At 40.8% G+C, this 27200-nt stretch overlaps 1 protein-coding gene across 1 annotated transcript in view; it reads left to right on the top strand.

Annotated features, from left to right (window-relative positions):
- Nucleotides 1-26985, top strand: part of COL1A2 (collagen type I alpha 2 chain) — a 46543-nt gene extending 19558 nt beyond the window's left edge. The window contains exons 22-50 of the mRNA XM_084619652.1: nucleotides 1280-1333; nucleotides 1804-1902; nucleotides 2733-2786; nucleotides 3518-3571; nucleotides 3712-3765; nucleotides 4270-4323; nucleotides 5064-5108; nucleotides 6473-6571; nucleotides 7587-7694; nucleotides 9502-9555; nucleotides 11380-11433; nucleotides 12134-12187; nucleotides 12298-12351; nucleotides 12455-12562; nucleotides 14061-14114; nucleotides 14225-14278; nucleotides 15410-15571; nucleotides 17170-17277; nucleotides 18424-18531; nucleotides 20537-20590; nucleotides 20698-20805; nucleotides 20981-21034; nucleotides 21405-21512; nucleotides 22214-22267; nucleotides 22414-22521; nucleotides 23461-23707; nucleotides 24335-24525; nucleotides 25397-25639; nucleotides 26566-26985. Of these exons, the coding sequence (XP_084475778.1) occupies nucleotides 1280-1333; nucleotides 1804-1902; nucleotides 2733-2786; nucleotides 3518-3571; nucleotides 3712-3765; nucleotides 4270-4323; nucleotides 5064-5108; nucleotides 6473-6571; nucleotides 7587-7694; nucleotides 9502-9555; nucleotides 11380-11433; nucleotides 12134-12187; nucleotides 12298-12351; nucleotides 12455-12562; nucleotides 14061-14114; nucleotides 14225-14278; nucleotides 15410-15571; nucleotides 17170-17277; nucleotides 18424-18531; nucleotides 20537-20590; nucleotides 20698-20805; nucleotides 20981-21034; nucleotides 21405-21512; nucleotides 22214-22267; nucleotides 22414-22521; nucleotides 23461-23707; nucleotides 24335-24525; nucleotides 25397-25639; nucleotides 26566-26712 (2745 nt within the window). The 3' untranslated portion in view covers nucleotides 26713-26985. The remainder of the gene's footprint in view (nucleotides 1-1279; nucleotides 1334-1803; nucleotides 1903-2732; nucleotides 2787-3517; nucleotides 3572-3711; nucleotides 3766-4269; nucleotides 4324-5063; nucleotides 5109-6472; nucleotides 6572-7586; nucleotides 7695-9501; nucleotides 9556-11379; nucleotides 11434-12133; nucleotides 12188-12297; nucleotides 12352-12454; nucleotides 12563-14060; nucleotides 14115-14224; nucleotides 14279-15409; nucleotides 15572-17169; nucleotides 17278-18423; nucleotides 18532-20536; nucleotides 20591-20697; nucleotides 20806-20980; nucleotides 21035-21404; nucleotides 21513-22213; nucleotides 22268-22413; nucleotides 22522-23460; nucleotides 23708-24334; nucleotides 24526-25396; nucleotides 25640-26565) is intronic.
- The last annotated feature ends 215 nt before the right edge of the window (nucleotides 26986-27200 follow it).

Genomic DNA, 27200 nt, shown 5'->3' with positions numbered 1-27200 from the left:
CAATTTCCATCAGCCTGTCATTATACAGATCTCTTGGTATTATGAGTGCTTTCTTTAACAAAGTGATTAAACAATATCAAAACATTTAATGAAATTAAGCATTATTATATAGTGCTATCATGGTAGCAACTAAGGGCCCCAATCATGGACCAGGACTCCATTGCGCTAGGCACTGTACAAACACAGAACAAAGAGATGGTCCCTATCCCAAAGGTGATTCCACTGATTATTACTAAGGCTACGTTTATGTCACTGAATCCAGAATCCATGACTTCCAGAGACCTCAGTGACATTTTCTGCTTCAGCCCCTGGGGCCATGGGATTGGAGCTGGCAGCCAGCAGGGCCCTGGCAGGGTTCCAGTGATGGGCGACAGCCTCTTCAGAGTCCCCTGACAGCCTCCTCAGGGGGCCCTCCTCAGGGTTCCAATGACAGATGACAGTCTCCTATATGTGGGAGGGAAGGAAGAGGGGGTTCCCTGCAGCTCCCAGTCATCATGGTGGCAGAAAACACTATGGAGCTGCAGCAGCAAAAGTCACAAACAGGTTACGGCTTCCGTGAATTTTTGTCTATTGCCCATGACCTGTACGTGACTTATACTAAAAATAAACATGACAAAATCTTAGCCTTAATTATTACTTATACAATGTGGTAATTATGGTCATAGTTGAAATTTGTGTGTCTGTTGCAGTGTTCTCTAAGCCACATTGGCCCATCTTCCTATTCACGTTAACTGAAAGAACAATAAATCTTGTCCATAAATTCACATGAGTTGATAGGTTATCTAGAACTCAATCCTGATCCCATTAAAGTCAGTAGCAAAACTCCCATTGAGTTCAGTGGAGCAGGATCTGGCCCTAGTCTGTCACTGCCTTCATGGCATTGGTTTTATTCTCTCTAATTCATCCTCTTTAAAATTTGTCTCCATCAGCTTTCTAATCAATGTTTAAACCATTAGCCTCCAATTCTGCAAACACTTGTGCACATACTTAACTTTAAATTTGTGAATGTTTGCAGGATTAGGGCCTAAATGAGTTTAAGCAAGTGGCACACATGTTATAAAATACAGTATACGGAATTAAAATGACTGTTTTCAGTCTGTGTGGGAATATATTACTGAGTTCTGCTTTAATGTGTTTTTGGTGCAAACAATAGGAAATAAAGACTTATTTTCTGCAACTTATTCAAATAGTATATAGAAAAAGCTAGGGGGGTTGTTTTGTTTTCTGTTTTTTTAATGATCTGAATGAATTTCATGACAATAAAACCTTTCTGTTTTAGGGTCTTCCAGGTCAACCTGGTAACCCAGGCCCTGCTGGCAAGGAAGGCCCCGTTGTAAGTATTCTTTTCTTTTCACTATATTTTCCAAATATATATTAAAACACCAGTAATAGCTATATTTAGGAAGCTGAAATCACATTGCTGAGCTTTAGCACAACTATGTTTAAAGTCAGTGAGATCTATTTCAAAGTATCCTTTACAGTTATGTATTTTATTGCTCAAGGGACTGATCCAAAATCCATGGAGGTCAATGGAGTCTTTCCATGGGCTTTGGATCAGGCCCATAATCCCAAAAAATGAAGTAACAATAAAAGTACGATTACCATTGTCACAGAAAGGAGAAAACATGTACTAAGAGTGACTGTATATTCAGATATGCTCTCCACTTTTTAAAAGTAAACCATATGCATTAGATGTTTGCTGCTTCCCCATACAGGTAACTCTTTTCTTTACATCACAGAAAAACTGAACCATGGGCTAGTGATTAAAAAACAGGCATTCAAAAGTATGATTGATTTTTCTAGGGTTTCCCTGGCGCTGATGGTAGAGTTGGCCCAACTGGTCCAGCTGGTGCAAGAGGCGAGCCTGGCAACATTGGATTCCCTGGACCAAAAGGTCCCAATGTAAGTACAATAGAGCAGAGCTTTATATCACTGTAAGCCTATTTCTTGGTAGAGAGTTATCTTCATAATAATTACAGTTAAGCACTTGAATCTGTTTGCATGCCATTTGCATTGTTATTTATTGAGTATAGTATACTTAATGCTATCAGGACATTTTTGTCTCTCTAGTAATTTGTGCAGTAACCCGAAATAGAAACAATATTTTTTCAACAAACCAGCAGAAAATGTTTAAGGCTGTTATCAGATTAAGTGCATTTTACAATATATGTTCATTTTAGTGCTGCTCTCTATATTTAATTGTTCTACAAACATTGATCCCCTGTATGCATTTTAACTGTAGAGGAAGTGCAGTGTCTGGCCCTTCAAAAGCTTTCTGAATATGCCTGAATATATATGGTCTGATCTAAAGCCCATTGAAGCCAGTAGAAATACTCCCACTGACTTTAGTGAGTTTTGGATCAATCCCATAGGTGTGATAGGTAATTTTTTACATTCAACCCCCTGGATTTATGGTGTTGCCTAGTGAAAGCCACCATGCACAGCATCTCAGAGAGCAGAACTGAGACCTGCCAGTATAGATGAATGGGGATTTGAAAAAAAGGACAAGGTAATTATTTCTATTGTATAGATGGTTTTTCCTACCTCTTCAACTATCCAGTGAAAATGTTTGAAAATATAGGGATAAAGGAATATTATAATAGATCTTATGGCATGGAAAATAACAATCTTTGATTGGCACTTTAACTGTTTCCAGAATGATGACTTGTTTAATTTGTTTGTGTTTCTCCTCTCTTCCCCCTCCCTTCCCCCCTCCCCCCCATTAACTGTAGGGTGAACCTGGCAAACCTGGTGACAAAGGCCATGTTGGTGTTGCTGGCTCACGGGTATGTGTATATTTTATCTAGTAACATATAGATAGGAGGCAAGAGAGCAATAACAGATATTCAAGGCCCCCACAAAGAGAAGATAGTATTAGTTTGTGCAAGTGAACCAAGAATAACTGATGAAATAGGAGAACACTCTGTAAACATGTGTCTAACCTTCTACCAGTACACATTGGACTAATGTTAAATGTGAATTCCTCTGCTTGGTTCACCCCATACATCAGACCCCTTCCCCTGTAAATCGATTTTGAAAAGGAAAGTTTATTCATTTCCAATTTATCCCTCAAATCCTATTTTCTTCATATTATTTATGAGATTTACTAAATCTCCAGTGGAAGGGATTGCTTTTCATCCACATCCTGCCATCAAGAACTCTTCTTTCTTTTTCTATGGCTGATGGATCAAATTTATTCATATAACTTCACTGAAGGAAGTTTCACCAGGGATGAATTTGACCCCATGATTTCAAGTTGGTTCTAGAACCAAAGCCATCCCACAATACAATTGTGAGCATTTCTGCTGTCTTCTTACAATGCAGCTATTAAACAGTAATGCAGCTATTAATGGATAGAAATCTGAGCAGGATAAAGACTCTTATTAACTAGACCAGTTGCAGGTACAAAATAAGCTGTTGTGGCCCTATACTTTCAGAATGAGTGTGTAATTCAGAAAGACAAGAAAGCTTGGATTTATAAATGAGTCATCAGATATTTCTCTAATACTGTATTTAGGGTGCTCCTGGTCCTGATGGCAACAATGGTGTTCAAGGTCCCATGGGCGTTGCTGTAAGTAACAGCTTCTACATCATAAACCTAGTTGCAGAACTTTCTTGATTTAATGTTAAACTACAGGACTTCCAATATGAAAAGCCTTCTCTTGTATTTCCAGGTCCTAGTTAAGTATTTTTCTTTTTAATTCCTTCTAGGGCAATCCTGGTGCAAAAGGTGAACAAGGTCCAGCTGGCCCCCCTGGCTTCCAAGTAAGTAAATATTCACTTGCCAAATATTATCCCATATATTTTATTATTCATAGTAGCAAACACTATAGTTAATATTTAACTCTCCCATTCTTTGTAAGCCCACCTTAGCCCATTCAGAACTTTCTTAGTAGCTCTCTATGTAGCCAGCTGAAATCTCAAATATTTAGACTTCTTCAGTGTAACTGTATCAAAACACTCAATTTACGAATAAATGTCAAAAATAGTTGGGCCCAGATGTTCTTTCTTACTCCCATGCAGTGGGACTACACAATTGTTCTCATAACTTAGGACCTGATCAAAAGCCCATTGAAATCATCTGGAGTCTTTCAGTGGTCTTTAAGTCAGGCCCTGAAAGCAAAACATGTCCCTTGTTCTTTCATGTTATAAACTTAGCCTTTTATTGCTGCTTTGCTGTAAGCTGTGTAGGCTCTTCAGTAACAATCTGAAATGCATTCAGTACTTCAGGTAATGACTTTATTCATACACTTATTTCTTTTCATTTAGGGTCTCCCAGGCCCCTCAGGCCCTGCTGGTGAAGCTGGTAAACCAGGCGACAGAGTGAGTAACACAAGCAGTAGTTTGCAAGTAGTGACAGCTGAGTCACCTGAGTGCTGTGATTAAACTCATACATAAGGGGAAGAAAAACTAAGTCTAGTTTAGATCCTCCATTTCCCAAAATGCAAAGTGTTCCATATTGTATGCAAAATTTCTATCTAATTCATTATTAAAGGCAGCAACAAATCAAGACCCTCACTTAGCAATTGAGGAGTATTTCTTATTTCAAAGTTCTAGTATGGACAAAGCCAAACCCTGATATGACTTTTCAAGACTGATCTGACTTACACTCTGTATTCCAGGTTGAATATCTTTAAAAGTAGACTGACAATAAATGGAAATTATTTGACAGAAAATTTCCATTCCAGAACTTCAATGTCTGCTATTCTTCCGGAATTATTCTAGTTTTATGTCAGTGTAATTCCACTGAAATCTGCTGAATAAAATTGGGGTAACTCAGTGGTGAAGCAGGCCTCCAGAGTCTGCAAAGTTTGAAAGCTAGGCCTGCCAGTGCCATAGGATACTGTCTGGCTGCATGTTTGGGGAGGAAAGGGTCTCTGCGCCCTTTCATCGTCACCCACCTTTGTGCACCAAAGGCCAGGTTGTGATGTGCCATACTTGTCATATGTTATTGCACTGAAAAGTATTTCTAACTAGTATTTAAAAAAACAAATGTAAGACTACAACAATCATGACAAACCTGCTTTAGAAATCAGCTTAACCCATGTTTTTCTTTTGTCTAGGGTATTCCAGGTGAATTTGGTCTCCCCGGTCCTGCTGGCCCAAGAGTAAGTTACTCTTCATGGTACATTTTCAAACTCTGTCTTGATAAAGTTTTCTTTATTTATGTACATTTCTAATAAGACTTGATAAACTCAGGAGGAATGAGAATTCTCAGCCCCAGTGCATGTGTCAGGGCCTGCTAAACCTTCCCATGGAGTGGGAAAATAATGGGGATGGCCTGCTGCTCCCTCCTATGTCATGTCTGACCTCTGCATATGCATAGACGGCCTGGTCCAAAGCACAGTGAAAACAATAGATTTCTTTGTGCTATGGATCAGGTACACTGTGCACTAAACTACTGGCCATGACCCCAACACACCTAGTCACTTCCAAACCTACCTTACCTCCAACCCTAGCATGATAGTGTAAAGAAATGCTGCAAAGGCTTCTCTGCATTGCACAAAGTGATGCAGAATCCCCCTGCTCATGTTCAGAAGTAGGCAAAACACTATACTTCTGCTGTGGTGGGCATAGAAGGCTGCTTCGGTTTTGGACATTGGTTCTTTAAAACACCTGTTTAACTAGTTGCTTTTCAAAATTTGACCATATGGCTACTAGCAGAAACAAAGAGCAAAGAGTTCATGGCAGTATTGCTCTCCTGCCATGCAGGAAAAGCTCTGATTGTGAGAAATAATTTACATTTTATTTATGTTGTCCCTAAACTGCTTATCAGAAAACTATCTGGTTGGCTTCAAAACACTTAGAAGCTGGGAGATGCCTTTTTTCCTTTTAAAAATTGTATATATAAACACTTAATGTTCTTAGGGGTGATAATGAGCATTACTGAATTAAAACAGACAATAAAGATGCTTGCTTGATAATTGCAATGGCCCTAATCCTGCGAGCTGCTCCATATGGGTGGACCCCCATTAAATCCTAATCCTGCCTTCAAATGGGCCTGTGGGGCATCAGTTCACAATTGTGCTTATGGATCTTGTTAAGAGAAGTTGCATGCACCCTGTCCAGAGGCAGAATTTTGTGCTTAGAAAATATTTGTATTTTAACTGGCAATCTCTCTCGATTAAAAGTTTTTGGGATTTTATATTGGTAGGTATGTGTCAAAAACTATGGACCAGATTCTCTACTGCCTAGTGAAGTCATTTATACCTGTACAAAGTGGGTGTAGAACAAAGTGGGTGATTTGTTTGTAGCCAGTTTGCATAGGTATCAGTGACTGTACAAGGTGCAAGGTCTTGGAAAACCGGCCCCTTTTGAAAGTGTACTTGGAATATATTTTACACAATGTGAATTCCAATGTATTTTTTTTAGTTTGCACAACTCACCTCAAATAAAGAGTTTGGTGCAATCAACCAGCCCTTTAATGGCTCTGGTTTACCAAGGACAACTCAAACCAACCTGTCTCTTTCAGGGTGAACGTGGCGCTCCAGGTGAAAGTGGAGCTGTTGGTCCTGTAGGTTCCATGGGAAGCCGTGGTCCAACTGGCCCACCAGGCCCTGATGGTAACAAGGTAAGCCTTTGCAAACTGCTACTGCTATGACCACTGAAACCTTGACAACCGAGTGCATAACTCCACTTGATGCTGATGACAATTACCTACATATATCCCTGAGACAGTGGGCCAGATCCTCAGGTGGCGTCAAATGGCAAAGCTCCATTGAGGCCTAGTATGTACTAGTTTGTTATGCACTGAAAATTTTCCCTTTACAGAGGACGGGAGTAAGATTCCAGCTAGGAATCATTGATACAATTTCTGTTAGCTCAGTGTTCCATTCACCTCTTTTGAACTGGATTTATACTGTGCCTGACTCTTTGTTCCAAACTTTCATCATTGTAAACATTAGCACCTACATTTCTATATCTTAATTACTGATATCTGCAAACGTGGGAGCTCAATGACAAGCTGACACAAAACTGCCCCCACAAGAACAAAAGCCTGGTTTTGACCCACAGATCAAGTTGCAAAAACTGAAAGCAAGAGCATCATTTAGTGTCTGAGGATCACCGCTAAAGTCACAGAGAAACAAGGAAATCCAGGCATTGTCTTATCTTTGCAAAATCTCATCAGTAAAGTTGAGCTTGGAATCCAGGCTCCATTCTGTCAAGACCTCCAGATTCTAAAGAGTCAGGGAAATGGTTCTGATTTGGGCCTATTCTCTAGTAGAAAATTGGGGTGACACGGGAGGAGGGGGCGGGTTCCTGGGCAAAGTGGAAGATTAGTGGGTTTTTTTGGAAGATCAGGCTGTTCCCCTGAAGCGAAATTCAGCCGTGGAGTGAAGAAGCACTACTCCGCTGCCTTCAGGGAACATTGCTGAAAGCAATGAAGTTGCACCCATTTACCACAGGGATAAATTTTAAAAAATCTTCTAAAATTCGAGACAGACTATTTGAAGATAAGAATGATTTATTGAGTCAGTCCTGTCAAAAATTAGAAGAAAGATGGGGAATTTAATCTTAAGATAATTTTGCTGAGACCCTTACAGAACAAATCATTCCTTTCTTACATGTTCCCTTGTTACTGCTAGGGTGAACCTGGCAATGTTGGTGCCCCTGGTGGTCCAGGCCCAGCTGGCCCTGGTGGAATCCCAGGAGAAAGAGGTATTGCTGGTGTCCCAGGAGGCAAAGGTGAAAAGGTAAATCACCAGTTTCAACCAGTTTAATTGCAACTGAAACACATGTGCACAGGTTGTGGGGGACAGGCGAGGGGGGACTCTTTGTGTTTTTAAACAATTGAACGGAAAGGTCACCTGAATATAACTTTCACCAAAGCTGAAAAGTTACGTAAAACTATATTTCATAGACACCCACCACTAGCACATGAGTAAATGAGCTATTTTCTCAACAAAGTCATGATCCTGTGAGGTGCTGAAAGCCTCCTCTCTGATGCCAGCACCCTTGAATACCCCTGGGAATCAGTAGGAGTAGTGGTCACTCATCACTTTTCAGGACTGGGCCCCATGAGTGTATTGAGAGATCTATTAAACTTGTCTTCAGTGAGTCCTACTTACAGTAAGAATGGAGATATGTAAAAAGGGCTCCACCTCCTTTGCTACAACTTGTTGAGCACTGAGCACTAGTTACAGGACCTGTAATATTTGTGACATGTAGTTAGCAAATGTAGAATGAATACCGTTGGCAGTGTCATACTTAAGTCACGGTATTTTCCTTCATCTGGCTGATCCATTCACAATTTTATTCTTGGAAAATGGATTAAACTCTGTTTTTAATTTTGGAATTAGGAATGCCCTTCAGTTTGCCTGAGCAACTCACCCCCGTTCATATTACTACTGTGTATAAAACTCAACGATGAATTGCAAAATCCAGTATCATTCTGTCAGATACTCCAAATGTGAAGTGCCTAAGTATTTGAGTAATCTAGGTATCCAAGGGGAATCAGAGAAATATCTCAGCAACCAAAGCCTTTCTCGGGATGTGAGAGTATGAAATCTAGTGAATGACCTCTAAGCCTGAGGTTGGCAATATTGCTTCATTTGTTTTGACTAAAGGAATCAAAAGGCATTGAGCTAAAGATGCAGTCAAAAAGGGATGAGGCCTGGAATTGCCTGACACTCTTTATAAGATACAATATCCAGGTAGCTGCCATGTGAATCAACGCAAAGCAAGAGTACATATTTGAGAAGAACAATTAGGGCTGAATCATATTCTGATTCCTTGAGGCTACAGTGATGGCCAGTGACTATCCTTCTTGTGACCCTTGTTCACTGTGTAACCATTTATATGCTCCCATTGTGTTCAACAATTATTTTTCCTGCTCCAAACATAAAGTATAATGCAGATTCCCAGGAGAATTTGTACATATTGCTTTTATGGGCCAAAGGAAAAGGGGGAGGGATAGATTTATACTATAGATAGATAGATTATATCAGTGGTCTGATTCATGTCTCACATTGTTGCAAACCAGATTGAGGTCAGTAGCAAGCCCCTCATCATTTTCACAGATTGTAATTTGTAATTGAATCTTTAATTCCATTCAAACACACTGTGACCTGGTAGGAAGGTCTATGGGGGTGGAGCAGGATTTCCACATCAGGAGAAGAGGAACTGAGTTTGCAACTCTTTTTTTGGGGGTGATACTATGTCATTCCTCTTCCTCGGCAACTTTACTCCACAACTCACTGCTTAGCACAAGCAATGGCACGCTGAGCAATGCATTTGCTATTAAACTCTCATTCAGGAGTGTCAGATTTTAGTCTGCATGTTAAAAAGAGAATGTACCCCAAAATGAAGGTTTCCTTCTGCACTCAAGATACACATACAATAACTGCACATAAAGAAGGAAGGAATTATGTCTGTATGTAGGAATAAGAATTAAATGATGATGCAGTTAAAATAGACCGTTTAGATCTCTTTTTGTCTCTGGCCTTCATTAACAATATAACGTGGTGCTGGAGTTTTATTTTATTTTTTTACTGTTTCCAGGGTTTACCAGGCCTCAGAGGCGAAGTTGGGGCAACAGGAAGAGATGGCTCTCGGGTGAGTATATCAAGTCATTCTATTATCACTAAATTTAGCTCCGGACAGTTCAGAAGTGTTTCTGTTGAAGGACAATGAACAAGATTTACAGGAGCATATTTCAAGCCTTTCCTGAAGTCTAAGATCTGTTCAGGTCCTTTGCACAATCAACAACAAAATGGTGTTTAGACTTCAGCTCTCCATATTTTAAAGAAAAGCTTTAAAATACACCAGCAAAGTAAAATAATAACTTGATTGAGTAGTACTGAGAAGAATTAATCTGGAGTCCCAGCTTTCTGTAGTGGAAGGGAACCAGAGATGTCTCAGGACACTAAATGTTTTGCATTAATGAACTCAAGGATCTCACACTTCATTGCTTCCATAGGCTGAGCTCATTGCACATCCCAGGGACTCCTTGTATCCCTCCATTCCAACCTCCCACAAGCAACTTGTGTGCCACCCTCCCATCCCCCTCTATTTCAAGACTCCCTGCAACTCTGCTACTCCTTTCCCCTGTGCTGGGGCTCTGTGTACCCTCCCGTTCTTCCCTTCCCCCGCCCGTACCAGGGTTCCCTATTCCCCCCCATGCCAGGGGCTCTGTGTGCCCTCCATTCCTCCCTTCCCCCACCATTATTATTTCTTTTCTTTCTGCCTGGTGAAAAGTCATTCAGGGTGTTTTAACTGTATTGGGAAGATGGACAGGGCTGAGATGGTGTTGGAAGGTGTTGATGGCTGCCGTCAACTGTTTTTTTGTTGTTGTTTTTATCTATAGACAATTACAGATCTGGCTGAAGTGGATGGTTCTGTTAACCAGATACCAGGGGCTTTGTGTGCCCCCCATATCTCCCTTCCACTTTTTGATTTTCAGCAAAATCAATAGCGTTCTGCCCACTGATGTCTAGAACACTCCCTAAAATTTCAAAATTGATTGGATGCTGTGTTTTTGACTTATCTGGTTGCATACAAACAAATGCCATTGATCTGAGTATAGGGCCTTGCTTCACGCAGACAGTTATGCAATGTGATATTACCCTTTAGTTACAAATATTCATACTATATGGGCCCGAAACTGCAAACCCATGAATCACAGGAGTAAAACTCATGTGAGCCAAGTAAGTCGTTCATTGAAATCAATGGGTCTGCTCAAGTAAGGTTCCATGATCAGATGCTATATATCCTTTATACAGTAGGTGAAGTGGAAAAGGGTTAAACAATAGACATATACAAATTAAGGGCCCAGCCCTGCAATTGTTCAGTGTGTGAACACCAACAAAGTCAGTGAGAGTTATGAGTGTAGATCAATGGCAGAAACAGTGAGGTAACAATGAGCCCTTTTTTCATTTGTTCTAATTGAAGATCTCTTGTACCCCAAAGGCACATTAGTTTTTTAAAGAAGGCACTCATTTTAATGCGAATGCTCAAAGAGGCTTTGGGATACTCACAGTCCACCTGGAAACTTGTACTTTGAGAGGAAGAGAGTAATGAAGGGAGGGGGAGAGATAGCTCAGTGGTTTGAGCTTTGGCCTGCTAAACCCAGGGTTGTGAGTTCAATCCTTGAGGGGGCCATTTAGGGATATGGGGCAAAAGTTGGGGATTGGTCCTGCTTTGAGCAGGGGGTTGGACTAGATGACCTCCTGAGGACCCTTCCAACCCTGATATTCTGTGATTTTTTCCTCACAAATTTTGCATCATATAAGTTCATAGCTAATAAAACAACATTGTCACACTGCTGTCTCCAGAGGGAAGAAAAGAAACAAAAGGCAGTGGAGCAGAGAGAATGGCCACTCCTCCTTGCATGAATATATGTAACGAGAAATCATGCCATGTTTCTGTCTTGTTCTTTAGGGTATTCCTGGTGCTGTTGGATCCCCTGGCCCTGCTGGTGGCCCTGGTGATCGGGTATGTCTTCCTTTGCTTTTTTGTTGCCAATGTAACTTTTGTATGAACATTTGAAGGCTGCAGGGGAAAATGTAACCAGTCTCTATTTAGAATAAAAAGAAATTCCATTCTAGCTAGCGTTGTAAATAGACTTTCTACATCTTTCATATATTGCCCATATTGGGAGGACTGTCAGAGGCTATAAAGCCTCACTGGCAAGTGAAGGATTACCACAGCACTGCTCTGTCTGCGCAAACGGGTCAGGGTGGGAAGAGTTGTAAGAGTGTAGTGGGACCATACTGAGAGAAGGTTCTGGATTGGGCCCTGCCTTTCTGACTTCACATAGAGCCTAGTTCTGATTGCAAACTTAGCATTCTGGTGGGCAGGGGAGCAGGCAGAGGTGATGGAGGAACACATATCAACTCCTCATTGTTTTGAAATACCCTGATATTTGATCCTTGGTGACAATTTCAGGAAATGTCCAAAAACCATGCAAAAAATGCAACTCAGTAGCATTAAATAGGTGAAAACTAGAGTATTTTGATGAAGAGTAATATGTAGTGGTGATCTCTTCTCACTTGCAGGCATAGGGGAGATGAGTACATAATTTCCCCATTAATCAAAGAGAAGGCCATATTACCTAGAGTACATCCCCATTCTGATTAGTCAGTGTGACTGCCAATGGCACATCATAGTGAAAATGTTCTTTGGTATATTTTAGGGTGAAGCTGGTCCTGCTGGCTCTACTGGCCCTGCTGGTCCTCGTGGTGCTCCCGTAAGTAGCAACTTAGAGAACATTTCCAGATGCAAAAATGCTACATTCAGAAAACAACTATTCTTGAGTGTTGACAGCTTTAGTCCTGAGTGTTTCTTATCTCACTCTAGGGTGAACGTGGTGAGAGTGGTCCTGCTGGCCCTAACGGATTTGCTGGACCTCCTGTAAGTACCAAGTGTATAATTCACTGTCAAACGCTGCAACATTCTGTTGTTGTGTTCCTTTAAAATATATTTTAAACATTTTTTTATTCCTCTCTGTTTTTAGGGTGCCGCTGGCCAAACTGGTGCTAAAGGCGAGCGGGGTCAAAAAGGACCTAAGGGTGAAGTTGGTCCACTGGGTGCTATTGGCCCAGCTGGCAGTAGTGGACCAGCAGTAAGTAAACTGAATTTACTATTAAAATACTGATCCTTGATTAAACTATGCAACCAGTATACCTGGCAAGTAGGCTTTGAACTTTAAACAGTTTTTTGTTTGTTTCTCTCCAAGTTTCATAGTTTCAAAACTAAAGTTTTAAGCTGTGAAAAAGGTGGTGATTTTGGTTTGCAAGAGTTTGTGAGAACTTTGTCATCAGTTTATTTGGGAAACTCAGATGAACTCCTTTGCCTCCAATCACTCTGAACTTGATTCAAAACACAAACTTTGAGTTAAAAGCAAAACCATAAATGTGTCCCGGTTACTAAGAAGACCTGAGATTATCAATACACCTGCAGTCAAGTTTCTTGTGGCTTCAGATAACAAATTTTAATAGTTGTGATAAAGGTTTTTATTCATTTCTCTTAACAAAAGCTGTTATAATTTACACAATCTGTTTATTTCCCATTTATAAAAAGGCACCTAGCCAAAACTGTAGGCTCAAGTGTACAATTTAATTTTTTAAAAGTACATAGAACAAATTCAGGTTCAGCCAGGATCAATATTAAATTCCTCCCAAAACAAGAACCAAAAATACCCCAAAAATCCCCCAGAGCCCCCTCACTTTGTTCATGTCCACTGAACTGACTTCTTCAGATAGAGGTTAGGAAAATAAATAAGTTTTGCAACATGCTATGAAGGTCAATATATTGAGGCTGTGTTGGGCGAAGCAAAGAGATGTTTGTGGGTAAATTCCAAAGTTGAGGATCCCTCACTAATGGCATCCTATCAAAGATAAAATATGTTCTTTAGGGGCTGGACTTTCAGACCCATATTCCTCTTGTACATGTGCACCTGCACTTGTGGTTTTGATGGAACTGTCTTCACATCCAAGTGACATAATATAAGACATGAGGACTAGGTTGAAAAGATGCTGAAAGTCAGGACCTCGATCTTTAACTATTCCCCTTTTTGAAACTTCACAAGAGGAAATTTCTTTACAGGATTGTTTAGGGCTTTACCCTTCTCCATATGCTTCCAGCTAGAGCAGTATTCTGCCTTGGCCTTACTCAATCTATATATAGAGTTCTAATATCCATACAACACACATGTAAGTGGTTTCTTCATGCCCTTTGCCAACTAAGCCATTGCTATTTTGTTTTGTTTCTGAGTTTGTGGGTGTGCATGTAACATTTGGAAGCCAGTTTAAATTGAAAAATCTTTTCCTTAAAGCCTGAAGCCCTTACTCAGTTTGTACCAAGTCCTAGCTCTGTGACTTCCATGAGTTCACCTGCATAAGGTATGAGTGAAAGCTAAGCAAAGGAACTCAGAATTTGGCCCCAGTATTCAAATATGTACTCTATTATTGGAGGAGGTGGAGCAATCCTGCTTCCATTAAAGTTGATGGCAAAACTCCCATTAACTTCAGTCAGAGCAGGATTGGGATGTTTTTCTATATCTGGAACTTTGGAGGTTTTTGTTTGGTTCATCGTTTTCCCTTTCTCCTCCTCGCATGTAGGGTCCCATTGGTGCTGCAGGCCCCGCTGGTGGTCGCGGTGACGCTGGTCCTTCTGTAAGTCTTCAAACTTCTTACACCTCCATTTTCTCTTGACTTTGAATCATCGTTCAGTGATTCACCTTCCAATATTCAGCCCTCACCTTCCCCTTGATTTTTATTTGTAGGGCGCCACTGGTTTCCCTGGAGCTGCTGGCAGAACTGGTCCTCCCGGCCCTGCGGTAAGTAATTGGTGAAAGTAGTTTATCAGATGACAGACAGGCTGAACCACATTATGGACAAATCCTGATCTCCGTTCCATCTATATAAATCATTGACGTGAGAGGAGTTACTCCTGAATTACACATGTGTAACTGAGATCAGAGACGGGCCCTTCAATACTTAGCACCAGGTGTTTAAACGTGCTTAGGTTCATAGAGTTTATATGGATGCCTAGTGGGAATTTCAGAACCTCCCCCCATTGGGAGTTAGGTGCCTAGGCACTTTTGAAAATCCCACTAGACATCTGTCTGCATGTGTAGGTGCCTAAATACCTTTGTAAATTGTGCCTTTTGTAATAGTTTCTGGCACCTCTATTCACACTGAGTATCAACTTACTCTGGGAGCAGTTCCACTAACTTCAGTGGGAGTGTTCCTAGGGAAAGGCAGTCCTCAGCTTGGGAAAGCATGGCAGAAAGTCACTTTTTGCCCACATTTTCAAAACTGAAAATCTGCCTTCTTGAAAGTGCCCTAAGTTGAGCACACAAAAATGAAGGGACCCAAAATCACTAGTTCCTTTTGAAAATTTGGACCCTTAATTTTTTCCCACCCAAAGCTTTTCTTTAAGATCCAGTATGTAATCTAATGACACATGCAAAGGCTGGCACATTCATCACGAAGGTGCTTCCATTCATTTGAAAAAGACCTCTTTTTTTTTTTTCTTGTCTGATATTCCTGTATTTAATTCTGTTGGATATCACCGCATGTCTGACAGAGCTAAAAGCTGCTATAAAGGGTCCAGCCAGATGGGAAGAAGAAAATACCCTGTTATAAAATTGATTACAATAATGTTAATAATCACCGCCAGTAGGCACAGAACCAAGACTATAGTTTATTCTGGGCCAAATCGTACCACTTATTCACACTGCTCCTGGGGTAGTTCCATTGATTTCAGACATACATGGTGAGTAAGGGAAGGAGACACTGGAACTTCTAACTTTCTAATGAAAGTTAGACCCCCCGCCCAAATACCTTTGAGGATCTGGGCCTAAATCCCTAATAAACTATTGCTGCGTGCCTTTTTTGTTTCATTGAGAAATGATGAATAATCTGTCTCTGCAGGATAGTGAACTAATGCTTATATTTAATCCTAGGGTATCACTGGTCCCCCTGGTCCTCCTGGCCAGTCTGGCAAAGATGGTCCTAGAGGCCCACGTGGTGATACTGGTCCAGTTGGTCGTCCTGGTGAACAAGGTATCGTTGGCCCACCTGGTTTCACTGGTGAGAAAGGTCCATCTGGAGAGCCTGGTGGTGCTGTAAGTCATACAACATCTCTTCACATTCCTAAATGTTGCTTTTAATGTAAATATTACAAATTCCAGTACAGGTCTTGTGCTTCAGCAGTTTTCTCTTTTAGCCCCTATCTGGCAAAGCGTGTAAGCTCATGATTCCTTCTGAGTATGTCCCTAAGTCTCATTGACTTCAGTGGGATTTAAGTACATGCTTAAGTGCTTAGTTGAATTAGTGCTGTGAAGGGCAAAGTGTGTTATAAGCTCTCTGAGTCAGCTTCTGCTGCCTTTACTTCTGCTGAGTAGCATATTAGTCTGAGAACACCCTTCTGAGACCAGTGGGGCTATTTGCAGAGGAACATAGTATTCGGTCTGAGTAAGGGTGGCAGAATTTGGCTTTCTGCCATTAAGCTGTGGGGCAAGCATATTGCTTTCCTGCACAATAAAAGACCAAATATGATGCTAAGGAAGGAATTTGTAATTGTATGTTTTAGACAATTTCAGGTCACTTATAGCTCAGAATCCCTAATAAGTGGATGAGGTCTAAGTGATCTAAACTGTAGGTTTAAAATTGTACAACAACAAAATTGATCAGTGCTCTTCAACTTGCACTCTCAGAATTACTAGCCGTGCTAAGGCCAAAATGATATTTTGAGGGCCTAGAGTATAGGCTACCTTGGGTTATTGCTTTCTGCTTCTCTATCAGTTATTCTTTCTATGATCTATTTTATTTACAGCAAACAGTTAATTCTGTAGTGCCACACATATGATTTGTGCATGCAACTGACAATAATGCTGATGAAAGCTGTGTAGTTAAATCTTTATGCATCACACTTAAAAATGTGCCCCTTATATCCAGTGTAAATCTTTGTAGAACATTTCTGAACAAGAAAATCTAATTTTGTATTAGAAATATTGGATAATGGAGCTAATAGGCCTGATTCCGCACTACTTTACACCTAGCATATTCATTTGCACCTGACCTAATAACATTTTACACTCACATTGCATAGGCATAAATGAATATGGGCCCTAGCTAGCTATTCTTGGACCAAACTAGCTCACCCCTTCACAATTTCAGCAAAATAGAGTACAGCAAAGGACTCTCAACAGCAGAGTGTATGTTCACATTGGTATCTTTAAATCCTTCCAAAGATTAGAGGATCAGTTTTTATACTACAGCATCTCATTAAATAGATTTATCCTATCACTATACTGAAAAATACCAGATTCTTTCTGCACAGCCCTCCCTCTATGGCATGCCAAAGGCATGGGATATTACAAGGGCTCAGCAGAACACAGAGAAAAATAAATTTTTCACCAACAAAACTTTCAATTGGAAAATATTTTTGTTGGAAGAGTTTTCAGCAGCTATATATATTAGAGACTTTAACTTTGAAATGTAATGCAAAATACAGAATGTCTAACTTCTCTTGTATGGGAATTATTGCTGAGAACTATGTAGTGAGATTCCTCTGAAAGAACTTGGTGCAATTATGGGATCAAATCAAATTGCAAAAATTTCGTCTTGGTAAAAAATCCATTCAGATTTGCAGTGCCACTGCAAAGCTCCATTTTTATAGACAAGGACCATAACGTTCGATGTTCTCTTCCTCCTTCCTCAGGGTCCTCCTGGTACCTCAGGACCTCAGGGTATTCTTGGTGCTCCTGGTATCCTTGGTCTCCCTGGCTCTCGGGGAGAACGTGGTCTTCCTGGCATTTCTGGAGGAACAGTGAGTCTATGACATCAGTTATATTCCTTTTATCAGAAACTTCAGAGATAAAATTGACTTTTTCTTTAACATTTAATCTAGGACATATAGAACCAGATTCGGATCAGTGGAGTCAGAACAATGTAAAATTGGTGTGAGATCAGAGTGGCTCACTATATTTAATACTTTCTTCAAAGAAACAGTAAGACTGATTCTGGGATTTGGGATTTAGAGTATAGTAGAACCTCACTAATTCTGGCTAATATGCTAATCTGTACATCCCATCCCTTAATTTGCACCCCCCAAAAAATCCCTTCTTACATTTTGCTATGCATCATCCCCTGTTATTTTTAATTTTGTGTGTTTACTTTCCCACTAATTGCACTGCACAGTAATTGGTAATGGATCTCTCCGTCATTAATGTCAATTAATGAGGTTCTCTTTTAGTTTGTATCCCATGGGCTAAATCAAGTCAGTTATACACTTATGAATTAAAATGTTCTTTAGATGACACACAGATGCTCATGTCACAAATCTGCCTTCATCAAGATCTTAGAGAGACAAGGTGGGTGAGGTAATATCTTTTATTGGGCCAGCTTCTGTTTGGGGGAAAGACAGGTTTTCAAGCATATGCCAAGATTTTCCAAATGGCAGCAGTCTAGGACCGCGTGCAAAAATCCAGTTGCAACGTTGTGTCTAACTCACATGTCAAATTACCACAATCTCTCTCTCACACACACACACACACACACGGATAATATGTATGTCCTGTTGGGCATTTCAACAGCCATTTTCAACTGTAACCACCTTATTTGTGTCTGGAAATGAGGACACCCATTGGCATGCATTTATACCTAACCCTCGGCTCTTTCCCTTTTGAAAACCTGTTCCAGAATGTGTAATATTAATCTTTCACTATTAAGCTTTTGTTTCTCACATTGGCTGGGGGAGGGAGAAGGCACAAAGCATGAAGTAAAGAAAATTGCTTTTTGTAGTCAGATACATACGTTAGTTTGTCCAAATTCTCCTTTACTTCTGGAACTCCTTAAAGAGATATTTCTTCTATGTGTGCAGTTCATGGGCAGAAATAAATATTCAGAAAAGTGTTGCTTGATAAAGCCAGTATGTGAATTGCAATACCGTGTCCTACTCTTGTTCCCTTGCTAGGGTGAGCCAGGCCCTGCTGGTATTTCCGGTCCTTCCGGTTCACGTGGTCCCTCTGGCCCCTCGGGTGCTCCTGGTCTGAACGGTCCCCCTGGTGAAGCTGGCCGTGATGTAAGCTACATTTTATATCATTTTGGGGAAGGGGGGTTAGTTCAGAATAATGAGAAACATATGTGGAAAAACAGGGCATTGCTGGAGACAGTTCTGCTAGCAAAATTACATCCTACAGAATTTTAGGGGAAGATTAAAGCAGGATCATTGGGAATCCAGGCTCCACATCAGAGGGGTCCTAGATGGAGCAGTGAGTCCAAATCATAATGGGAATGCAGCCAGCTTCCTCCACTTCCTATGCTGCAAGCTCTTGCAGGCAGGGATCATGTCAGAATAGGGCCTCAAACCTGATTGGGGCTTCTGGGTTCTATGGCAATATAAGTCAAATCAAGGACTCAGGAATGGGAGGAAGATAGGAGTCCATTAGAGGAGCTGAGAAGGATAATCTATTCTGGGGGTAGAGGACTGGGCTAGAAGGAAGAATTTATCTGGAAGTCTCGTTATCCCATAATTTTTAAAGTACTCAGAACCAAACATCATTTAGACATAATTCACCTCTGCTGCATATGTATCTCTTGTAGTGAGTTAGTGAAATGCAAAAACAACACTGAATGGGGAATGCAATACACATAATCCTAAAAACAAAGTCTTACCTCTGAATTCAAAGCCAATGTTAAGGGACAGAAATTAAGCACATACCTCAAGCTTTCAGAATGTAAGCTGTTAATGATCGCACAACACCTAGCGTGTTCTAAGCCCTATCAGAGAAACAGTGGGAGTTAACTGCATAATATCTCCCTGTGTGCTTGAATTGATGGGAAAAGAGCCCATAAAAGGTAAGCGTTTCAAAATCTGAAAAGACATATGCAGTCTAAAAACGTTAAGGAGCAGACTGTGGCTTTTAAGCCACACTTCTATGCAGTGGATAACATGGAGCCGTCTGTCCAGGAGGAGCACCAGAGAGCCACAATCAGTGCTGAAGCTGCTTCTTGTGCACTAGGGAGAGTGCGAGGGGGGCCATCTGCTCCCCCGATGTACTGGCCTTGCTCTGCAAGCTGGAAGGGAGGGCTATTGTTCCACCTTCTCTCCGCCCTCTTTCCCTTCCCTTGGGGGGAATCAAATCCTTGAGAGAGGAAACCCTTTGCCCAACCATGCCCGGCCATACAGCAACCATGCATAATCTAATCATCTGGGGAGTAAAAATAAAGTATAAATAAATTATTTCTGCCCCCTATAACTGTAGAATAAGCCCCTCGATTGGTACAAACTGGTGAAACTTAATTTATAAGTTTAAGCGATGCCTCAGGTTATTAGATGCTCACTGGAACACAATGTGATCAGAGAACATTCACTTCATTGCATGAATTTCTTTAAACATAAATAACTTCCATGCTCTGTGATGTTCATATCAAGAGAACACTAGTTAAGCATCCATAACATCGGGGAAGCAGCTGAAATCAACCAAAAGGTCACAGAGGAAGAAATTGATGCTTGCTAACATGAGTTGGCACTAATGAAGTCCACAAATGGAGTCATTGGGCCCTGAATCTACTGTCTGAAATCTGTGTAATGCATTACGTTGATTTCGCCACCCCCTTGCCAGCCCCCACCACTGGCACTTTTTTCAAGTACGCAGGGTGCCCTTTGCTAGGGTGCCTGTTAAGTGACGGCTACTGCTGTATTGATGTAAAGATCATTTTAGAGGATGGAGGTGAAAAACAATTTTCTTCTTCTACGGAATCTGGTCCCTGCCTTCTAAAATATTTGAATTCTATCCAATCTTTTATACGACTTAAACAGATTTGAAATATCTGAGGATGGCCTTTATACGGCACGTACAAATGTACAACTTGTCAGTATCCATCCAGAAAGTAGGTAGCAAATATAATATGTGAAGTTTCCTTGTAGGCTTTGGTTGGTTGATTGGTTGTTTTTGTTTGTCAAGATTTGTGCTGTCTTTTTTTTTTTAAATGTCTGATAAGTTTCATATACACAAGGAACTGCAACTGGATGCACAGCTCTCCGTTGATATTTGGGTGACTGGTTTCTTATGCTGTTTTAACAGGGCAATCCTGGTAATGATGGTCCTCCAGGCCGTGATGGTGCTCCTGGTTTCAAGGTAAGCTTTTCTCTTTTGTTTCATACTTGTGGCAGATATTTGTCGATCCTTATAAGAAGCCAGTATTGATACACTCTCTGCTTCCTCTCACCTTCCCTTGTCTTTAGGGTGAGCGTGGTTATCCTGGCAACAATGGTCTCGCTGGTGCTGCTGGTGCCCCTGGTGCTCATGGTGCAGTTGGTCCTTCCGGAAAGCCTGGAAATCGTGGTGAACCTGTAAGATCAGACTTTAATTGCTCATATTACTTAAAACACTTGCTAGTGCAGAACACAGCTATTAACCTTGGAACACTTACTGCTCACTTGTCCTGGCAACCAGTATACACAGGGCACTGAGCTTTTCCATTAATATGATGTTATAGCTTACATGTATTTTATGTGCGTGTTTCAGGGTCCCGTTGGTGTTACTGGTTCTGTTGGTCCTGCTGGTGCAAGAGGTCTTGCTGTACGTAATTTTTTTTAATCTCTCAGCAAAAAAGTTTAAGTAAGAAATGAAAAATGTATACTTCATTGCTCATTAAGGACCCAATCTTGGGCAATAGAGTCCAGAGAGGAGTATTATGGGTTTGAAAATATTATATACCTAGAATTGTTCAAATCTAGATCTGTATCTCCCTCCCATGGGACTAATCCACACTCCCTTGAGCAGATTCCACATGTGTTAACAGAATCTATATGCATGTTTCACGACGAGAATATGACATACGTAGACTACTCATGATTCATTTTCACGTTGGCTAACTATGTCTCGAAAACATTTCAAAACATTCCATTTTATGTTTCTTTTTTTCTTTTGATGTGTTTTTCTTCTCCAGGGCCCACAAGGTCCACGTGGTGAGAAAGGTGTGCCAGGTGATAAAGGACCTAGAGGCATGCCTGGTTTTAAGGGACACAATGGATTGCAGGGTCTGCCCGGTCTTGCTGTGAGTAAACATTTGTAATAATTTAGAATGGGGAGCACAACAGAAATAAATAAAATTACCACAATGTATAAAGATTCATATGTGCAACTCTGTAGGCTGACACCGCCCCACAAATCTTTCAAAGGCTGTGAAATATGCCTACATAGTTTAGTGTTTGTTGCCATCCACATAAAATATCAAATTTTTAAAAGGCTTCTAAAACTATTCCTATGAATGTCATACAGCACACTTGAAACATAGAAACACAATTTTAGAGATTGGTTTTGAAATGTGGCCAACATTATATTTAAAAGCATATTCATTTTATTATAATACAATATTTACCCATTTCTATTACAATGTTGTAATACTTTAGCACGGAAAAATGGAAGATCCTCATATAGATTGCATTCTCTTTAAAAATGTGACATTCCTTTTAAGATTTTGACCTTTAAATAAAAACCTCTTTTATTTATATAGAGGAATGTTATTGTCTTAAAACATCTTCCTTAGATTCTAGTTGATTGTATGGGGCCTTTTCCTCCCCATGCCTCCAACAACAGCTACTTTAACTCTGACTGTACTTCACTAAGGGAACAGGGTCGGCACCAGCTTTCCAGTCTCAGAACTCCAAGCCTTGGGGCATGGCTGACCAGTATCATATTAATATAACTGTGTATCAGTGTTTTTAATCTGGATGTGATTTTTCTTTTTTCCAATAGGGCCACCACGGAGATCAAGGTGCTTCTGGTTCCACCGGCCCTGCTGGTCCAAGGGTATGGGAATTTAAGTGAATACTCTCTGTTCATTTGGAATAAGGAAAGGGCAAGTAACCCTCTCCAATGCCTGTGACTTTTTAAAATGATATTCCTATTTCTCTTGTATTGTTTACTTCCATTAAGAAGTTGTTGTTCTGTTGTAGGGTCCTGCTGGTCCTTCTGGTCCTCATGGTAAAGATGGTCGCAATGGACTTCCTGGTCCTATTGGACCTGCTGGTGTGCGTGGTTCTCAGGGTAGCCAAGGTCCTAGTGTAAGTTTGATTTTTTTTTTTTTGTGATAAATTAAGGGCACAAGCTGAAATCATCACTTAATAGCCCCAGTGGTTGGTGGTGGGGAGTTAAGAAGAGGAAATGGAAGAGATTTCTACGTTACTTTTTTCCTCAAACAGTGGAAGACTTTTTATTTCACATTCTAACATGTTTCCCTACAAAATTAAGATTTGTTACAGGATAGTATTAAAGACAGCTACAGTACAACTGCTTATGGGGGCCTACGGATGAAAGCACAGAACTAGGATTCTGGAGAGCTGAGTTCTAGTCTTGGTTCTGCCATTGACGTGTTTTGTGACTTTGGGCAAGTCACTTAATCTTTTTGTGCCTCAGTTTCCCCAGCTGTAAAATAGGGATAACTATATTGGTCTTAATTTGAAAAGCACTTTGAAACCCTCAGATTATTGAGCACTATATAAATGAAAAGTGATATCATCATGATGATGATGATTATTATTATTATTCCTATTCCAGTCTGACTATATGACTGATCCTGGCCCTCACATTTTTGGTGAGCCATTCAAACATTTAAATAAAATAGTCATGTAAATTAAATATGGGGCTAAGATGAGAAGACTGAACCAGCTGTTCATTTAAGTTCTCTCTCTTTATACGAGAATACCAACCTTAGACCTAATTGCAGAGTCCTTATTCAAGCTGATGAGTGCTTACTGCTTGTAGCCAGTGAGTACATGCACAAAGAAGATGCAGTGGCCCTAAATCTTGCATCTGTTACCCTTTTACTCTGAAATATCCATCACAAAGCAGTTCCCTACCAGCTATTCGAGACTGGAGCTGAGGATCCTGTGCCTTAGAGTAGGGCTATTCATGCAAGTAATTGGGTGTAGTGTGCACATCAATGCAATGCCCAGACTTATATAATGGGATGCTCTTTGTCTTCTTACATTGAACCTCTTTAGGGTCCACCCGGTCCACCTGGTCACCCTGGCCCACCTGGTCCCAATGGTGGTGGATATGAAATTGGCTATGATGCTGAATACTACCGGGCTGATCAGCCATCTCTCAGACCTAAGGACTATGAAGTTGATGCCACTCTGAAATCACTGAACAACCAAATTGAGACCCTCCTGACCCCAGAAGGCTCCAGGAAGAACCCAGCCCGCACCTGCCGTGACTTAAGACTCAGCCACCCAGAATGGACCAGTGGTATGTTAATGCTAGATGGATGCCTCTTCTGGCTCGCTGGTTGTATTCAGCTTAGTAGCTTGCTTTCAATGTTGTTTCCTGATTGACTAGGGCCTGGTGTCAGCAGTTTTATTCTTTTAAGGGTGAAATTTACCCCTGTGCTGAGAGCCAGCACAAGGCATATAAACTTTAAGTCTTCTTAAGCCCAATTAGTGGTATTGAAGTGGTGTATAGTACTTGTGCTGGCCATTGGCCAGGGGGTAAATTTCACTCTTAACACTCTGGACAGGCAGTGGATATTATTAACCTAATAAATCACCAATGAAACAATAACCCCTACCTCTACTGACAGCACAATTACACAAGCTCACCCTGAAGAGTTTCCCTTCATTGTTCACTGTGGTGCAATCCTCACCACAAAATCAATACGATAATTATGTATGCTCAGCTTTCGAAAGTAATGCAATGTCACACATTAGCAATATTCAAGTACAGATTTCTTGTGGTTTGCAGGTCGCCAATGTAATAATGTACACAACTATAGTATCTATGTTATCCCTTTGGGTATTTATGCCATGCCCATTACCATAGTAGCTGAGTGCCTGCATGAGGCTGAATTAGTGACCAGGGTTTTTTTTTCAATGACAGGTTTCTACTGGATTGATCCCAACCAGGGGTGCATCATGGATGCCATCAGAGTGTACTGTGACTTCTCCACTGGTGAGACTTGCATCAATGCTAATCCAGAAAACATCCCCACTAAGAACTGGTATGTCAACAAGAACCCCAGGGACAAGAAGCATGTGTGGTTTGGCGAAACTATCAATGGTGGTACACAGGTGAGTGGCCAAACAGTGCAACTCGAGTGAATTTATTACCTACAGTGCTGTCTAAAGAGTTGCCTGCACAGTAACCCTTTTCAAAAGCACAGACTAATGAAAACTCTCTCCTAGTGGAAGGATAGGAGGCAATGGACTAGCCTTTCATCTTTGGAGAGCAGAATTCAAAGTCTGGTTTTGGTCACAATTGCAAAATGGGTTTGTTGGAATCATCCTGCTTTCCCTTTGGGAACATCACAGAATCACAACACAGTTTATCACAAACTTAACATGTTTACTAGTCATAGCTCAAGGGAAGTCTGGGACTGGTATATCTGGCATGTTCCAAGTCAGTATGGGGATACAGGCACTGAATAGGAATATGTATCAAAAATCCATGCAGGACTTCTCTTACATTTTTGCAAAGTTTATAATTTGCAGTCAATTTATCTTTAACATGTTGCTCTGACTTATATTGGACATGCTTGGGAAGACCTTTACAATAGAAACACGTCAGTGGAGTCCTCCTAAAGTTATGCCATTATAACGCTTCACACTGCCATAATTAAAGGAAGAGAGATGCCCACCGTGGATGTTTACGTTTATAATTTCCAGTAATATAATGAAAAAAACAGACACTCAACCCCCAACTGTAAATAATTCCGTTTGTTCAGTTACATAGCTCTAATTCGGTTATTTTTTTAACTGAGTAGTTTTGGTCTTGTGGTGAAATCTCAAAGTGCTCAAGATCACAACCTCCTGAATTCCATGATTTTCACATTCCTAGCATCCCTGTTCACTTCAGACACACGCACACACATCCTGTGAGCATATTATATCCCATTACATTTCAATGAATATTTGATTTAGAGTTCTTCCTTCCTGTTTTTAGTTTGAATACAACGAGGAAGGCGTGACCTCCAAGGATATGGCCACCCAACTTGCCTTCATGCGTCTGCTGGCCAACCATGCCTCCCAGAACATCACCTACCACTGTAAGAACAGCATTGCATACATGGATGTGGAAACTGGCAACCTTAAGAAGGCTGTTATACTGCAGGGATCCAATGATGTTGAACTACGAGCTGAAGGCAACAGCAGGTTCACTTTCAGTGTTCTTGAGGATGGCTGCTCTGTAAGTACTACTGGACGCATGGTTTCCTGTTTACTCTAGTGGTAGAGTTGGATATGGATATAGAGCTAGATTACCAATCTCCTCTGCAGGACATTAGTCATTAAAATTCATATTGTGTCAAAGATAGTTAGTCTCTAGTGTTGAATCCTACAGCTCTCTCGATAAGTGTGCACAGGCCAAAACACAGAAATATCACACTTTCACTGTACAGGGGAGCCGAAAGGTGGAGAGCACCTTATAGGCATTTCACCCCTCTACATGCCAAAGAGAAAGCTGCATGCAGCTGTCTAACCCAGAGAACCGAGGGAATGATGTGCAAACTGGAGAAGTGGCAAAAGTCCACACATGCAGCATATCCAGTAGTCCAAAATCCTACATCTGCTACTCCTCCATAGCCACTGGAAAGCATCTCGATACTAGCTGCTGCGGGCAGGAGCTGAGAATCCTGTTATTCAGCCCTCCATTCAGTTCTTGGAGCTCAACAACCATGGCAGTGTCATAGAATCATTGAATATCTAGTCTAACCCCCTGCTCAAAGCAGGGCCAATCCCCAATTTTTGTCCCAGATCCCTAAATGGCCCCCTCAAGGATTGAACTCACAACCCTGGGTTTAGCAGGCCAATGCTCAAACCACTGAGCATCCCTCCCCCTTCCTATGAGGATTTGATCCCTAGTGCATATATTACTATATTAAAGCCAGAACACAGAATCTGCTATTCTGAGTGATCAGCTGCTATGTTAAGTTAAAAGATTAAAATAAATATGTTTCTTTATATGAAAGATCTGTAGGTGGGCATCTAACTGATGACCTGTGCTAGCAAAATTAGTTGCAGCAGATTTCAGAAGAGATTAAATTCACTGGAAGAAATGTTGGTACCGTAAACAGCACAATAACTCTTCTAACTATCACTGTTATTATCTTACAGAGAAAGACCAATGAATGGGGCAAAACAATCATTGAATACAGAACGAATAAGCCATCTCGCTTGCCCGTCCTTGACATTGCACTTTTGGACATTGGTGGCGCTGACCAAGAATTCGGTTTGGACATTGGCCCAGTCTGTTTCAAATGAATGAACTCAAACTAACTTAAAATCAAAAAAAAAAAAAATCTCTCTTTGCCATTTCTTTTTTTATACTGAAAGCTGACTCCTTCCATTTCTTCTGTTCATCTACTTGCTTAAACTCTGGGCAAAAGAGAAGGAGAAGGATTGATTGAAGCGTTGTGCAATGCAATTTAATACAGCCCCAAAAGGACTCAGAAGTCTTTCAAGATTTTAACACCTTGTTTTGGGAAATGTCAGCCTTTGTAAAAAAAACAAAATAAAAAATCATGAAAGTTTGCACCACTTGTGGCCTTTGAATATCTTCCACAGAGGAAGTTTAAAACCACAACTTCCAAAGGTTTAAACTACCTCATACACTTAAAGCCAAGTGTGATCCACATCCACAGTAGGTACTTCTCCAAATGATCTGAGGTGCTTTTAGTTCCATTCGTAATACAAAGGTGCTAATTTCAGTATGATAGAGGATCTTTCCAATACTTGAACTTTGTTGGTGC

The sequence above is a fragment of the Lepidochelys olivacea genome (assembly GCF_965140295.1).
Source record: "Lepidochelys olivacea isolate rLepOli2 genome assembly, chromosome: 2".
NCBI classification, from domain to species: Eukaryota; Metazoa; Chordata; order Testudines; family Cheloniidae; genus Lepidochelys; species Lepidochelys olivacea.
This window is presented reverse-complemented; position numbering and strand designations above follow the sequence as displayed.